Genomic DNA, 14,271 nt, shown 5'->3' on the forward strand with positions numbered 1-14,271 from the left:
GGACTACAGACGCCCGCCACCATGCCTGACTTTTTTTTTTTTTTTTTTTTTTTTAGAGACAGGGGGTTTCACCATGTTGCCCAGGCTGGTCTCCAACTCCTGAGCTTGGGCAATGTGCTGGCCTCGGCCTCCAAAAGTGCTAGGATTACAGGCATGAGCCACCACGCCCAGCCAACACTTGGGTTCTAATCTGAGTTTAGAAACTTATTCCTGTATAAAGTTTCTTTGTGCCTCGGGGTTATTTTAAAACGCAAATGAAATTATAATAACAGTAATAATAACTATTTTAGAAATTTGATTTCAGATAAAATGAGACTGTGCGTGTATTCAATTTATATTAGCTAAATCAAATAGAAATAAGCTGAAGCTCTAATAATGAAATAATGTTTTACAAGTTTAAGGTTAATAAGCATTTATAGATAAGGCATGTTTTCTTACAATATTCCATTCCCAGGGCTCCTGGACTGAAGATCGAAGTTCTTCCCATGGCCTACGGGGTCCCAGAGTCTGGGCCTGCATAGCCTCTCCACACTCGCCTCCACTCATCTCTCAGGTCCTTCCATAACTATTCCCTCTCCTGTCAGGGAGGCTCTGCCGTCCACGCTGATTCCTGCAGATCAGGGAAACCTCCCCTAACTTCCCGGTTCTCCTATGTGGCTCCCACAGCACCACACACCTCTCCTTCATTGTGCTAATAATAGCTGCATTGTGACACTTACAATCATGATTATTTGGCTGGTATCCTCTGACTCTGTCTTTATTTACAATGTGGATATTTTGTTCTCTATAAATTTTTGCATTAATTTTGATTCTTTTACATGCCAGGTTAAAATATTACTAATACTGATTACTGAGGGTGTTTTTTGTTTTTTGTTTTTTTGGCACCCCTCAAATTTGCTGCAGACAAGTGAGTTACTCACCTCAATCTAGTTCTTACCCTCCTGTTCTGACCTGGCCATTCCGCATTCAAACCCCAGGAGGCCAGGAATACTTATCCACCAGGGCCTAGAACCTCCGCCTGTCTAGGGGAGAAACTCAAATCTGTATAGAGTGAATTAATGCATATTTATAGTTTTTGCATTTTAAGGATTTTAAGGAAAATATTGATGTGTAACACAGATAAAATGGTCGAAATACAAGTTTTTTAAGTGACTATGATGTTATTGGCAGAAGAATCACTATGACTAAAATTCTAGCAATGGACAACATTTTTTCTATGCACACCCTCTTTGTGGTCAATTTCAAAAGACAGCCCACTTCTGTTTCACGGTTTAATTGGTTCTCGAGCTCATTTAGGAGAAATTAAATTTCCTTTGAGCTGAGTTCATGTCACAACAGATGAGTTCATTCGTTTTGGTTTCTTCTTCAGGCCCATGGAAAGGAAAGCTAAATGATAATGGGAGCAAAAATAATCTATGGAAGAGGTGGAGTGTGAAATGTAAAATTAGATTTTCTAAACATGCTGTCTCTAATGCCCAAACAGAGCCACACCCAAGCGATCAAATGGAATCAGTGGTAGGGGAGGCGATTATAAATCAATCTAGTTTATGGGATGCACTGTGTGAATGGTTAAGGGAGTGATAAAGGGTGGTTTCAGACAACCCAAAGAAAGGATCCTTGGCTTGAACTAAGTGTGTGTGTTTCCATCTAGTGAGGAAAGGGGCTTTCAATGACATTGCCAGTTAAAGGCTTACAAAGAAGGTTCTGTTCAACATTCTTCGGTTCATTGAAGTATTTCTTATCGAAACCCAAATGTTAACATTTTTATCTCCAAGGGAAAAAAAAAAAAAAAGGCTGGTGGAATTCCCCTGTAGTTTCTAAAGAGGCCACAGCAAGGCGCCATAGAGACAGAAGGAGGGAAGTTGAGGGAAGTCGTTCTGACTGGTAAGTCGGCTTTCTGACCCTCGTCTGCAAATAATACATTCTAAGGTAAGGAACTAAGGAAGCTTTATTGAAATCGGATTTCAAATGGAGCGGTCCTGCTATGCCTACTGGAGGAGATCAGGGAATAATAAATATTTCCTTCATTGAAAATTATATTCTATTGGCCAGGCGCAGTGGCTCACGCCTGTAATCCCAACACTTTGGGAGGCCGAGACAGGCGGATCACCTGAGGTCGGACCAGCCTGCCAACATGGAGAAACCCTGTCTCTACTAAAAATACTAAATTAGCCGTGCGTGGTGGTGCATGCCTGTAATCCCAGCTACTGGGGAGGCTGAGGCAGGAGAATCACTTGAACCAAATAGGCGGAGGTTGCAGTGAGGTGAGACGGTGCCATTGCACTCCAGCCTGGGGGACAGAGAAAGACTCCGTCTCAAAAAAGAAAAAAAAAAAAAAAAAAAAAAAAGAGAAAGAAAAGGAAGGAAGGAAGGAAAGACGAAGGAAGGAAAATTACATTTTATTGGCCAACCTCAAAATTGAAGCTTATTCAGAGACAGATTAAAAAAAAAAAGTGGAGAACTGCTCCCAGATATATATGCAGAAAAGCTTCAAGTCAACATTTAGGAGGTTTTTAAATATCGATCTGGGTTTCGTTCTAATGGTATGGGTGTACTTACACGAACTGTTACATTTCACTAGACTGTAGCCAATAGTGAGCGTTGACTGACCACTGCTTTCGAAGTGAGTTGTGTTGCCTTTAGCAATACAGTCACATTAATGGCCAGAAAAAGAAAAAAGAAAACAAACACTGGGGGTGTTTGAAACAACTGGGGGTAGGGCGGGGTGGGAAAGGTGTGGGGGTTTGCGTTCGAGTCAACCTCTATTTCGGGGGGTAAAAACTGCCTCCTCCGCTTGATTTTTTTCCTCGATCTGCAAAAGCGTAAATGTTTTGTTTTGTTCTTTACTGAGACGGAGTCTCGCTGTATCACCCAGGCTGGAGCTTAGTGGCGCGATCTCGGCTCACTGCAACCTCCGCCTCCCGGGTTCAAGCGATTCTCCTGCCTCAGCCTCCTGAGTAGCTGGGATTACAGGCGAGCACCACCATGCCTGGTTAATTTTTGTATTTTTCGGTGGAGACGGGGTTTCGCCATGTTGGCCAGGCTGGTCTCGAACGCTGACCTCAGGTGATCCCCCCGTCTCGGCCTCCCAAAGTGCTGGGACGACAGGCGTGAGCCACCGCGTCCGGCCTAAAAGGGTAAATGTGATTACACCGACGCGTATTTGTTCAACAGACATTTATTGAGTGTTCACCACGTGCTAACGCCGGTCGTCTGGGCTCTGGAGGCGCTGCCACGTGGCGGATGCGCAGTGCCCGGCGGCCGGGCTGAGGGGTGAACGCGGGGGTCAGGGGGCCCCGGGCTGAGGGTTTGCGTGCAGGCCGGGTGCCTGGGGGCCCCGGGCTGAGGGTGAGCGCGCCGCCCAGGTGCCAGGCGGCTCCGGGCAGAAAGTGAACGCGCGGGCCAGGTGGCTCCAGGGCGGCGCCCCAGGGCGGGGCGGGCCACGCCCTCCCTAACCCTGGCGGAGCTGAAGGGTGGGTGTAGCCTGATTAGACCGCGTCAGTCCGGAGGGTGGGTCTTGGGAGGGGGCGCAGGGCAGTCCACGTTTCCACTGCAGTTTCTTCTTTGTTTTACGTTTGGGAGGAGGTGGCATTGGAAATAGCAGAGTGCTTCGCGGTAGCAGGGGTGAGTCTTGTTTCATGGAACTTTTTTCAAATGGGGAGAAGGGGGTTGTGTTGCTCACTACTTGGAATGTGTCGGTCAAAGGGGTTAGATAGTCAGGGAGGGGAAGCGTGTTCTCATCCTGGGACCAGGCCGGAGCCGGCCTCGCCGGGAGACTTGTAGCCTTCGCCCTGCGGTGACCCGTGGCTGGCCACAGGCCTCAAATGTTGAAAACGGGCAGATGGGCAAGTAATACACTCTCAAGAAAGCAAGTGTCTGGCGGTGATTTCCTAAATTGTATTTTTTATTTTATTTCAAAACTTCATGTAAATATGTTTCCTGGCTAAGTCTTTTTTATGTTAACATGCTTACATTGTGATCAAGACACCAGTCTCTTCCCTTTCTTTTCCTCTCCTCTTATCTCTGGAGATGGCAATACCCTCCACTCAAATTACTCTAGCAAAAAACCTAGGAGACTTTTCTTTTTTCTTTTCTTTCTTTTTTTTTTTGGAGACAGTCTCGCTCTGTTGCCAGGCTGGAGTGCAATGGCGCGATCTCGGCTCACTGCAACCTCCGTCTCCCAGGTTCAAGGGATTCTCCTGCCTCAGCCTCCCAAGTAGCTGAGATTACAGGCGCCCTTCACTGCGCCCGGCTAATTTTTGTATTTTAGTAGAGACGGGGTTTCACTATGTTGGTCAGGCTGGTCTCGAACTCGTGACCTCAGATGATCCGCCCGCCTCAGCCTCCCAAAGTGCTGAGATTACAGGCGTGAGCCACCGCGCCGGGCGAGACTCATTCTTGATTCCTGTTTCCCTTCCGCTCTTCATCCAATCCACCAGCGAGCTGCAGGGCGAGGGGGTGGTTCTTTCTCCTGTTTTCCCGCTCTCCCTGCATTTCATCTCCTCTGCCGCCATCTGCTCCAAACCCCTAGCAGCCCTTCGCGGGATTCCCAAATCTAATAGATTTTTCTGTTCTCCCCAAATCCATTCTCCATGCAGCTGTCCGGCCCATCTTCTAACCTAAAAAAGCTTGCTGTTTGCTTGTTGGAAGCCCTGTAGTGGTTTCCTTGGGACCTGGAATGAAATGCAAATGGTCCCGGGGCTCACCGTCAGCCCCGCGCCTGGGCCTCGCCCCAGCCCCCACCTTCCTGCCCGCCATATCTGTAGGGAGCATGGAGCATGGCCTGCAGCCCCCGGGAGCCGCCGGCAGCCTGGAACCAGCAGGCTTCGCTCGTCTCTTCCCACCACCGGGCACTTTTCCTCCTGCCCACATCTGGCTCCGATGGCCCCCTCTTTGGGGGCCTTTTCCAGACATTCATGATGAAGGTGGCGTCCTCGGTTACTTCCCCTCTCATATTCTTTTTTTTTTTTTTCTGAGACAGTTTTGCTCTTGTCGCTTGGGCTGGAGTGCAGTGGCGCGATCTCGGCTCACTGCAACCTCCGCCTCCTAGGTTCAAGCGATTCTCCTGCCTCGGCCTCCCGAGTAGCTGGGACTACAGGCGCCCGCCACCAAGCCCGACTAATTTTTTTTAATAGCGTTTCACCATGTTGGCCAGGATGGTCTCGATCTCCTGACCTCGTGATCCGCCCGCCTCGGCCTCCCTTAGTGGTGGGATTACAAGCGTGAGCCACCGCTCCCGGTCCCACCCCGCCCCGACCTTTTTTTAATAGCATGTTTCTCAATCTGACATTTTTTGTTTATTTGCCCTTTACTGTCTGTCCCACACCAAACTTTGTGTTAACGAGGAACTTTGCATCTTTTTCCCTAAGTTCAGCACCTAGAACGAATACTAAATGTATATGAAGATTTCGTCCACATCCGCTTTTACCAGTCAGTATGTTTTCCATGTACAGTCAAGTTCCATATAAGGCCGTTTCAGTCAGTGAGCAACCCCACGTACTATGGTGGTCCCATAAGATTATAAAAGAGCTGAAAAATCCCCATGGCCTAGTGACATCTTCATGATCCTGAATTTGTGTAGGCCTAGGCTCGTGTGTGGGTTTGTCTCTTGGTTTTTAACGTAAAAGTTTTTAAACAGACACAATTTTACAGAATAAGAATATAAAGAAAAAATATTTTTGTACAGCTGAAAAAATGTTTGTGTTTTAAGCTAAGTGTTACTACAAGAGAGTCAGGAAGTTTGCACATTTTAAAGTTTATAAAGTTAAAAAGAGTATGGGCGCGGTGGCTCACGCCTGTAATCCCAGCATTTTGAGAGGCTGAGGCAAGCGGATCGCCTGAGGTCGGGAGTTGGAGACCAGCCTGACCAACGTGGAGAAACCTCATTTCTACTAAAAATACGAAATTAGCTGGGCGTGGTGGCACATGCCTGTAATCCCAGCTACTCAGGAGGCTGAGGCAGGAGAATCGGCTGAACCTGGGAGGTGGAGGTTGCTGTGAGCGGAGATCACGCTGTTGCACTCCAGCCTGGGCAACAAGAGGGAAACTCTGTCTCAAAAAAAAAAAGTAAATAAATAAATGAATTTAAAAAGTTACAGTAAGCTAAGGTTAATTTATTATTCAGGAAAGACAAATTTTTAAATCAGTTTTAAAATTTGCCTAAGTGTACAGTGCTTATAAAGCCTACAGTTGTGTACAGTGGTGTCCCAGGCCTTCATTCACTCAACACTCACTCACTCACCCATCCAGAGCCACTACCAGTACTGTGAGCTCCATTATGGGAATGTGCCTACACAGGTGTACCATTTTTTATCTTTTGTACAGTATTTCTTCTGTTTGGATATGTTTATATGCAAATACTTACTGTTGTGTTACAGTTGCCTACAGTACTCAGAACTGTAACATGCTGTGGAGATTTATAGCCTAGGAGCAATGGGCCCTACCGTGTAACCTGGGTGAGTTGCAGGCTGTGTCATTCAGGTCTGCGTAGCTACACTCTGTGATGTTCACAGGATGACACAGCAACCTAAAGATACATTTCTCAGAACATATTCCTGTCTTTGAGTGATGCATGACTACTTATTTCTGCTAACAGAAATTGGCTTGCCATATAAATAGTTTTCTTTTAGTAAATTAATAAATTACCATTTCAATGTTATATGTCATCCTCACAAGCTTGTATACTGCTATGAGAAATAGCATAATGCTCGGAGATCTGACAAATAAGAATTTAGCTTAGAAAGGTAAGGAACATACTTGAACCTTGGTAAATTCATAAAGAAAATACCTCTCTTAGGAGATGCCTTTCTTTTTTTTCTGTCACCCAGGTTGGAGCGCAATGGTGTGATCTCAGCTCACTGCAACCCCTGCCTCCCAGGCTCCTGCGATCCTCCCACCTCAGCCTCCTGAATAGCTGACCACCAGCACACTTGGCAAACCCACCCCACTCACCGCCTCCCTTGGGAATTCAGACCTAACCATCGCTGAGCTGAAGTGTAGGTGTAGTCTGATTAGACTCATTTTTTCTTTTTTGTAGAGATGGGGTTTCACCGTTTTGCTGAGGCTGGTCACCAACTCCTGGGCTCAAGGGATCCACCCACCTCAGCCTCCCAAAGTGCTGGGATTGCAGGCATGAGCCACCCATGCCTGGCCTTAGGAAATTCCTTTCTATGTAACACCCTGCATCATTAATAGCCAGCTTTTTTGAAACTTCTACATTAAGTTGTCTAAACTCTCAAATAAATTCCTAGTAAAGTAATTATATAGGGTTGTTAAATCAGAGATCAACAGCACAATGACTAATGCATACTCATGATTTCATCTCACTAGACAAATGTACTGAGGCTGGAGCCTGTGTGAACAGAACAGAAGAGGCCTTCACTCTAGTAGTGCTCACAGTCCAGCAGGTAAGACAGACTTGAAGCAAGGGACACCAGAGCTCTGATCAGTGTGAAATAGGGAGCTAGGAGAACGTTTAGCTTTGGGACTCAACTGAGCCGAAGAATCCAGGGAAGCCTGCCTGAGGAGGTGATGTTTGCGCATTTGAAGTATGGATGGGAAGCAAGCCTGTGTGTGTGTGTTGGAGGATAGGCGGTATTTTAGTGAGAAAAAAGAACATTTGTAATGGACTGATCTGACGCTTTACTGGAGAAAGTTTATTATGGCTGAATAGTGAAATACAAGAGCTATAGATGGCAGGAGGTGAGCTTGGAGGGAAAAGCAGCAGTCAATTAAATTGCAGTTACAGGTTGAGTATTTTTTATCCAAAGTGTTTGGGACCAGAAGTATTATGGACATCAGATTTTTTTGAATGTTTGAGTATTTGCAAAATACCCAATATGAGCATCCCAAGTCCGAAAATTCAAAATCCAAAATGGTCCAATGAGAATTTCCTTTAAGTGTCATGATGGCACTCAAAAAGGTTTCATACTTTAAGCATTTCAGGTCTTGGATTTTCAGATTTGGGATGCACAAGCTGTTTTTTAAATGGACTAATTGGGGAGAGCAGCTCTGTGTTTATTCCTAGTAATTACCCTCCAAAGGTGCTAATATTGTGCTTCATAAATATTTTGAGATCTCCCTGGTTAATTTCACCTCTATATTTTTGTTTTCTTTTTTTTTCTTTTTTTCCCGAGAAAGTCGCTCTGTTGTCCAGGCTGGAGTGCAGTGGTGCAATCTTGGCTCACTGCCTCCGCCTCCCAGGCTCAAGTGATCTCCTGCCAGTAGCTGGGATTGCAGGTGTAGGCCACCACATCCAGTTAATTTCTTGTATTTTTAGTAGACAGGGTTCTGCCATATTGGCCAGGCTGGTCTTAAACTCCTGATCTCAGGTGATCCGCCAGCCTTGTGCTCACAAAGGGCTGGCATTACAGGCACGAGCCACTGCACCCAGCCCTAATTTCACCTTTTTAAAGGACACAGGCCTGGCGCAGTGGCTCACGCCTGTAATCCCAGTACTTTGAGAAGCCGAGGAGAGCAGATCACCTGAGGTCAGGAGTTCGAGACCAGCCTGGCCAACATGATGAAATCCCGTATCTACTAAAAAATAATACAAATTAGCTGGGTGTGGTGGCGGGGGGTGGGGGGGGGGGTGCCTGCCTGTAATCCCAGCTACTTGGGGCCTGAGGCAGGAGAATCACTTGAACCCCGGAGGCGGAGGTTGCAGTGAGCTGAGATTGTGCCATTGTACTCCAGCCTGGGCAACAAGAGCGAAACTCCATCTCAAAATAAAATAAAATAAAATGACACAAAAAATAATAACATTAGTAACATATAACATATATGTATTACATATTTTTAAATACATTTTAAGAAATCTTAAACTTGTCCCCTACAGTTGGAACACATTTTGTTTTTATTATATGTATTTGTTTTTTACCAAAAGTAAATGACATGCTTCTGTTGAGGTGTTTTTTTTTTTAATGTGATTATTTTAAAGTATTTTCAAGCTATTAATTTTCATCCAACAACTTTTACTTTTGCCTCTTTTTTAAAAGCATATAATTTTTCTTCCTACAGAAAGACATCAGGACAATAAATAGGGAGATCTTTTCTCAGGCACACAATTGTAATATTAAGTAAGAGACTTTTATAGTAAAAGCAATAATATATTCATGCTATAACTTTTATAACGTCATTGCTGTTAGATGTTTAAGGAAATGATAGGAAAGTCTTCAGGGCCAAGCTACCCTGTGCCTTTATTTTGGCATGGATTCCTAAAAGGTGGGAGCACCATTAATTTCATGTGTCTTATTCTCTGGATCCCCATATTTTAGAACAATGAGTGGGCACACGATGGCCCATGGGCCAGTCTCCCTGTTTTATTGGAACACAGCCACCCTCATTCCTTTATGTGTTATCTGACTGCTTCTGTGCTGTGCTACAACGGCAAAGTTGAATAGTTTCAACAGACACCACAGGACCCACAAAGCTAAAATCTGGCCCTTTGCAGAAATAGTTTACCACCCTGGTCTAGAAAGAACCTGGCGTGTAGCAGGATGCAACGTATACTTGTAGAATGAATAAAAAGGTAATAAAATAACACGAGCTCACATAGCGGCCAGCATTTGCTGTGCACCACAATCCGTGCTAAGCACTTTGCATGCATTATTTAATTTGAATTTCATAACAGTATTACATAAGAAAACAATAGGGCCAGGCACGGTGGCTCACGCCTGTAATCCCAGCACTTTAGGAGGCCGAGGCAGGCGGATCACGAAGTCGGGAGTTCGAGACCAGCCTGACCAACATGGTGAAACCCCGTTTCTACTAAAACTAGAAAAAGTAGCCAGGCGTGGTGGCATGTGCCTGTAATCCTGTAATCCCAGCTACTTGGGAGGGTGAGGCAGGAGAATTGCTTGAACCCGGGAGGTGGAGGTTGCAATGAGCTGAGATCGCATCACTGCACTCCAGCCTGGGCGACAGAGTGAGACTCCGTCTCTAAAAAAAAGAAGAAAAAGAAAAGACAGTATTTTGCTCCCTCACCGCCTTCAGGCTTTTAACCAACTGCCACTTACCACCCTAGTGAAGGTTTGCCCGAGTGCCCTATTTAATATTGCAGGCTTCTGTTTCCTACCAGCCCCTTTGCTTACTCTTTCACAGTTAGTCACCTTCTAACACGTGGCATACAGTGCTTATTTTCTATGCTCATGAGTATGTCTACTCCATGGAGGCATAGATGTTTGTATGCCTGTTTACTGATGGATCACAAACTGTGTAGCCTAAAATAGAGCTAGCACATAGTCCCACCCAACACGTGTCAGGTGAGCAGTTAGATATAGACGGTTCCGACAACTTGTGGGGACACCCAGATAAGATCTGTTTATGACTCGTGTCTTACACAGAGCTCATTCTTGGTCTCTTGGTTAGTTTATCAGAGAAGACAGAAATGTATTATTGGAAAATGTGTCCTAGGTCATTTTTTGACAGTGGCTCTAATACTGGAATCTATTTTAACTAAAGGTTATTATCATAAAGCAGGTGTTTGCTGAAGACAGCTTACTCAGATCACTACTGCCTGGAGGTGGTTGATATATCCTGGTGTAAACCTTCAAGAAGGGCACAGGCAGGAAAACATGAACCAGCAACTGAAGAAACGGGCAAAGACGAGACACCAGAAAGGCCTGGGTGGAAGAACCCCCAGTGGGGCTAAGCCCAGGCAAGGCAAGACAAGCCAAGACCTGCAGGCGGAAATAGAACCTGTCAGCGCGGTGTGGGCCTTATGTGATGGCTATGTGTGCTATGAGCCTGGCCCTCAGGCTCTCGGAGGGGATGATTTCTCAGACTGTTACATAGAATGCGTCATAAGGGGTGAGTTTTCTCAACCCATCCTGGAAGAGGACTCACTTTTTGAGTCTTTGGAATACCTAAAGAAAGGATCAGAACAACAGCTTTCTCAAAAGGTTCTCGAAGGAAGCTCCCTTGAATGTTCTTTGGAATACATGAAAAAAGGGGTAAAGAAAGAGCTTCCACAAAAGATAGTTGGAGAGAATTCGCTTGAGTATTCTGAGTACATGACAGGCAAGAAGCTTCCGCCTGGAGGAATACCTGGCATTGACCTATCAGATCCTAAACAGCTCGCAGAATTTGCTAGAAAGAAGCCCCCCATAAATAAAGAATATGACAGTCTGAGCGCAATCGCTTGTCCTCAGAGTGGGTGCACTAGGAAGTTGAGGAATAGAGCTGCCCTGAGAAAGCATCTCCTCATTCATGGTCCCCGAGACCACGTCTGTGCGGAATGTGGGAAAGCGTTCGTTGAGAGCTCAAAACTGAAAAGACATTTCCTGGTTCATACTGGAGAGAAGCCGTTTCAGTGCACTTTTGAAGGGTGCGGAAAGCGCTTCTCTCTGGACTTTAATTTGCGTACGCACGTGCGCATCCACACGGGGGAGAAACGTTTTGTGTGTCCCTTTCAAGGCTGCAACAGGAGGTTTATTCAGTCAAATAACCTGAAAGCCCACATCCTAACGCATGCAAATACGAACAAGAATGAACAAGAGGGAAAGTAGTCCTCCAACAGGATGAAGCAGATTAACAGAAGAGTGATCAGTGACAAACATGCCTCATTGATTATTGTTTCTAGGAAGGAATTTTTAAATCAATATTGCAACCCCAAAAGCGGTTATACTTTGGTGTTACTAAGATACTCCTACACTTTGTGATACCGTTTTAAGGACATGGTGCATTTTTTTTTCTTTTATTTGTTTTATTTAGAACTTTTTTATTTGTTTTATTTAGAACTTTGTGTATTCTTAAAGTGTGCTTCCAACAGGAAGGTCAGTGATAAATTGACTTCAAAAGCATAACCTTCAATATATTATCTGTTGGATTATTGGATATAAGACTTATTTTCATGTACTATAAATATGAAAATAACTTTGATTTTTAATTGTGTAGTTTCCATTTCTTAGCTTTTGTCTTGTAAATTTATACTTCAGCCAGGCATAGTGACTGACACCTGTAATCCCAACACTTTGTTGGGAGGCCAAAGCAGGATAGCTTGAGGCCAGGAGTTCCAGACCAGCCTGGGCGACATAGTGAGATCCTGTCTCTACAAAAAAAATTTGTTTTTATTTGTATTTATATATTTTTATTTTTATTTTTGTTGGTAGGCATCTCGTTCTGTCACCCAGGCTGGAGTGTAGTGTCGTGATCTTGGCTCACTGCAACCTCCACCTCCCGGGTTCAAGTGATTCTCCGGCCTCAGCCTCCCAAGTAGCTGGGACTACAGGCGTGTGTCACCACGCCCGGCTAATTTTTGTATTTTTAATAGAGATGGGGTTTCACCATGTTGGCCAGCCTAGTCTCAAACTCCTCACCTCCAGTGATCTGCCCATCTCGGCCTCCCAAAGTGCTGGGATTACAGGTGTGAGCCACTGTGCCTGGCCCCCCACAAAATGTTTAAACTTAGCTAGGCCTGGTTGCATACACCTGTGTTCCCAGCTACTCAGGAGGCTGAAGCAGGAGGATAGCTTGAGCCCAGGAGTTTGAGGCTACAGTGAGCTGTGATTGCACCACTGTACTCCAGACTGGATAACAGCAAGAGCCCATCTTTTAAAAAAAGTAAAAATTAAAAATATACTTCATGGTTCATGTCATAGCCCTAGAGAATGAAAAATTTGCAGTAGATAGTCAATAAACGAATCAGTAGTTAAATATTCCTTAAAGTCAACTGTATTTCATTGTAATTTTTGTTTTCTTTTTATCATTGTATCAAACTATATGGAAATCATATGGTTAGATGTGATTATTTGATAATGTTAGTCCCTTTGAATCCATTTTAGATATTTCACAATTAAAGAATATGAAACTTCAGAAATATGCCAAGTCTGTATTTTAAAAAATCAAAGTCTACATTGAAAAGAGATACCATTTATTTGTTCTTAAAACTTAGCAAAATTCAACAGACTGATGTTCGGTATAGGTGAGATATGGCGGGAAGTTGGGCTTACGTGTGGTTGGATAAGGGATAAACTGTCACAGCCAGTTTGGAAATAAATTTTGTAATTGTGCTATATTCGTTTTTGAGCTGCCGTAGCAGTACTCCCAAGCTAGGTGACTTAGCAGAAATGTATTGTCTCGGTTCCAGAGGCTAGAGGTCCAAAATCCAGGTGTTGGCAGGGTTGGTTCCTTCTGAGGCTGGGAGGGAAGGACTGGCCCAGGCCTCCCTTTTTGGCTTTAAGTGACTGTCTCGTGTTCACATGGCATTCACCCTGTATCCCCACATCCCTTCCCTCTGCCTGTGTCCCAACAAGGACACCAGTCATGTGGGATTATCACCTGTGCTGATGACCTCATGTTAACTTGACAAACTCTGAAGACCCTACCTTCAAATAAAGTCACATTCTGAGGTACTGAGGTTATTTGTACTAATGTACAAAGGGATCTGTTCAAGAATGTTAACTGAATAGTATTTTTAATAGTGATAAACCCATAACGTAAATGTTCGTTAAGGGGATATGGGCTGCATAATTCATGCCACTTTTGTTCAACAGCAAATGTGCAAGTCTCCTTCAGGGAGAGGGTCACAGCTGGAGGCAAGCCACAAAGAGGAAGTTTCTTGTTACTAACAGATGAGACGGGATCTGGTGTATTTTCTTGCTGTGGAAGGAAATTCAGAGAAAGTAGTTACATACGGATAAAGGGAGAAATTGTCTGAAGGTAGCTGGTAAAAATAAAATCTAATGTAGGGGTTAACTCATTTTTATCATTATTAAGTGAATCCCTGATTGGAATCATCTCATAATGGCCAAAAATATGCTGCCATCAAACTTGAAATGCTTATTTGATTTTAAGATTTAAGACATCACTGGAGGTAGTGCTAAGTGTACCATTAATTTAATGGCTTTTCAGGAAATAACAATACCACACTAAGTAAATATATCAAACTTAAGATTAATCTTGATTTCTAAAACACCAAAGTCTAAAATATGTCTTTAAAACAAGTAAAAAAAATCAAAGGCTTACATTTTGACGTCAGTATGAGCTAATTGCTACTATGGACTATGGAAATTATTTCTTAATTTGGTCTAGAATTTCTAGTATCATTTTTACAGGAATGTGGGTACTGAGTGAGGAACACTGGGTACATAATCCATTTGTAAGTGGAATTTCCTCCAAATCAAACACCTGAGTATAGAACTTGAGATGGGAATTTGGTATTTGATCAAGATGACAAAGCATATTCTCAGCTAGTTTTGCTTTCGTAGCACTGTGTTTGATTTGCTCTTCTGTGGGTTTCTACTTCAGAGATGAATTAGCACAGAGCACCTC

At 44.2% G+C, this 14,271-nt stretch overlaps 1 protein-coding gene across 7 annotated transcripts; it reads left to right on the plus strand.

The window, feature by feature from the left end:
* The first annotated feature begins 3,495 nt into the window (after nt 1-3,495).
* ZFP42 (ZFP42 zinc finger protein) lies at nt 3,496-13,013 on the plus strand. Of its 7 annotated transcripts, none has more exons than XM_054683589.2 (5): nt 3,522-3,624; nt 6,378-6,455; nt 6,828-6,995; nt 7,330-7,406; nt 10,462-13,013. In XM_054683589.2, the coding sequence occupies exon 5, from the start codon at nt 10,575-10,577 to the stop codon at nt 11,505-11,507; it is 933 nt and encodes a 310-aa protein (XP_054539564.1). In that variant the 5' UTR covers nt 3,522-3,624; nt 6,378-6,455; nt 6,828-6,995; nt 7,330-7,406; nt 10,462-10,574; the 3' UTR covers nt 11,508-13,013. The 7 variants fall into 7 exon arrangements, with proteins under 7 accessions (XP_024212180.1, XP_024212178.1, XP_024212182.1 ...); XM_024356409.3 differs by having other exon boundaries at nt 10,477-13,013; XM_054683588.2 differs by having other exon boundaries at nt 10,480-13,013.
* The last annotated feature ends 1,258 nt before the right edge of the window (nt 13,014-14,271 follow it).

This window comes from Pan troglodytes, chromosome 3 (assembly GCF_028858775.2).
Source record: "Pan troglodytes isolate AG18354 chromosome 3, NHGRI_mPanTro3-v2.0_pri, whole genome shotgun sequence".
Classification (NCBI taxonomy): Eukaryota; Metazoa; Chordata; class Mammalia; order Primates; family Hominidae; genus Pan; species Pan troglodytes.

What these genes read in the sequence shown, in the direction of transcription:
- ZFP42 (XM_024356412.3), top strand. Translation starts at nt 10,575, where the DNA reads ATGAACCAGCAACTGAAGAAACGGGCAAAGACGAGACACCAGAAAGGC.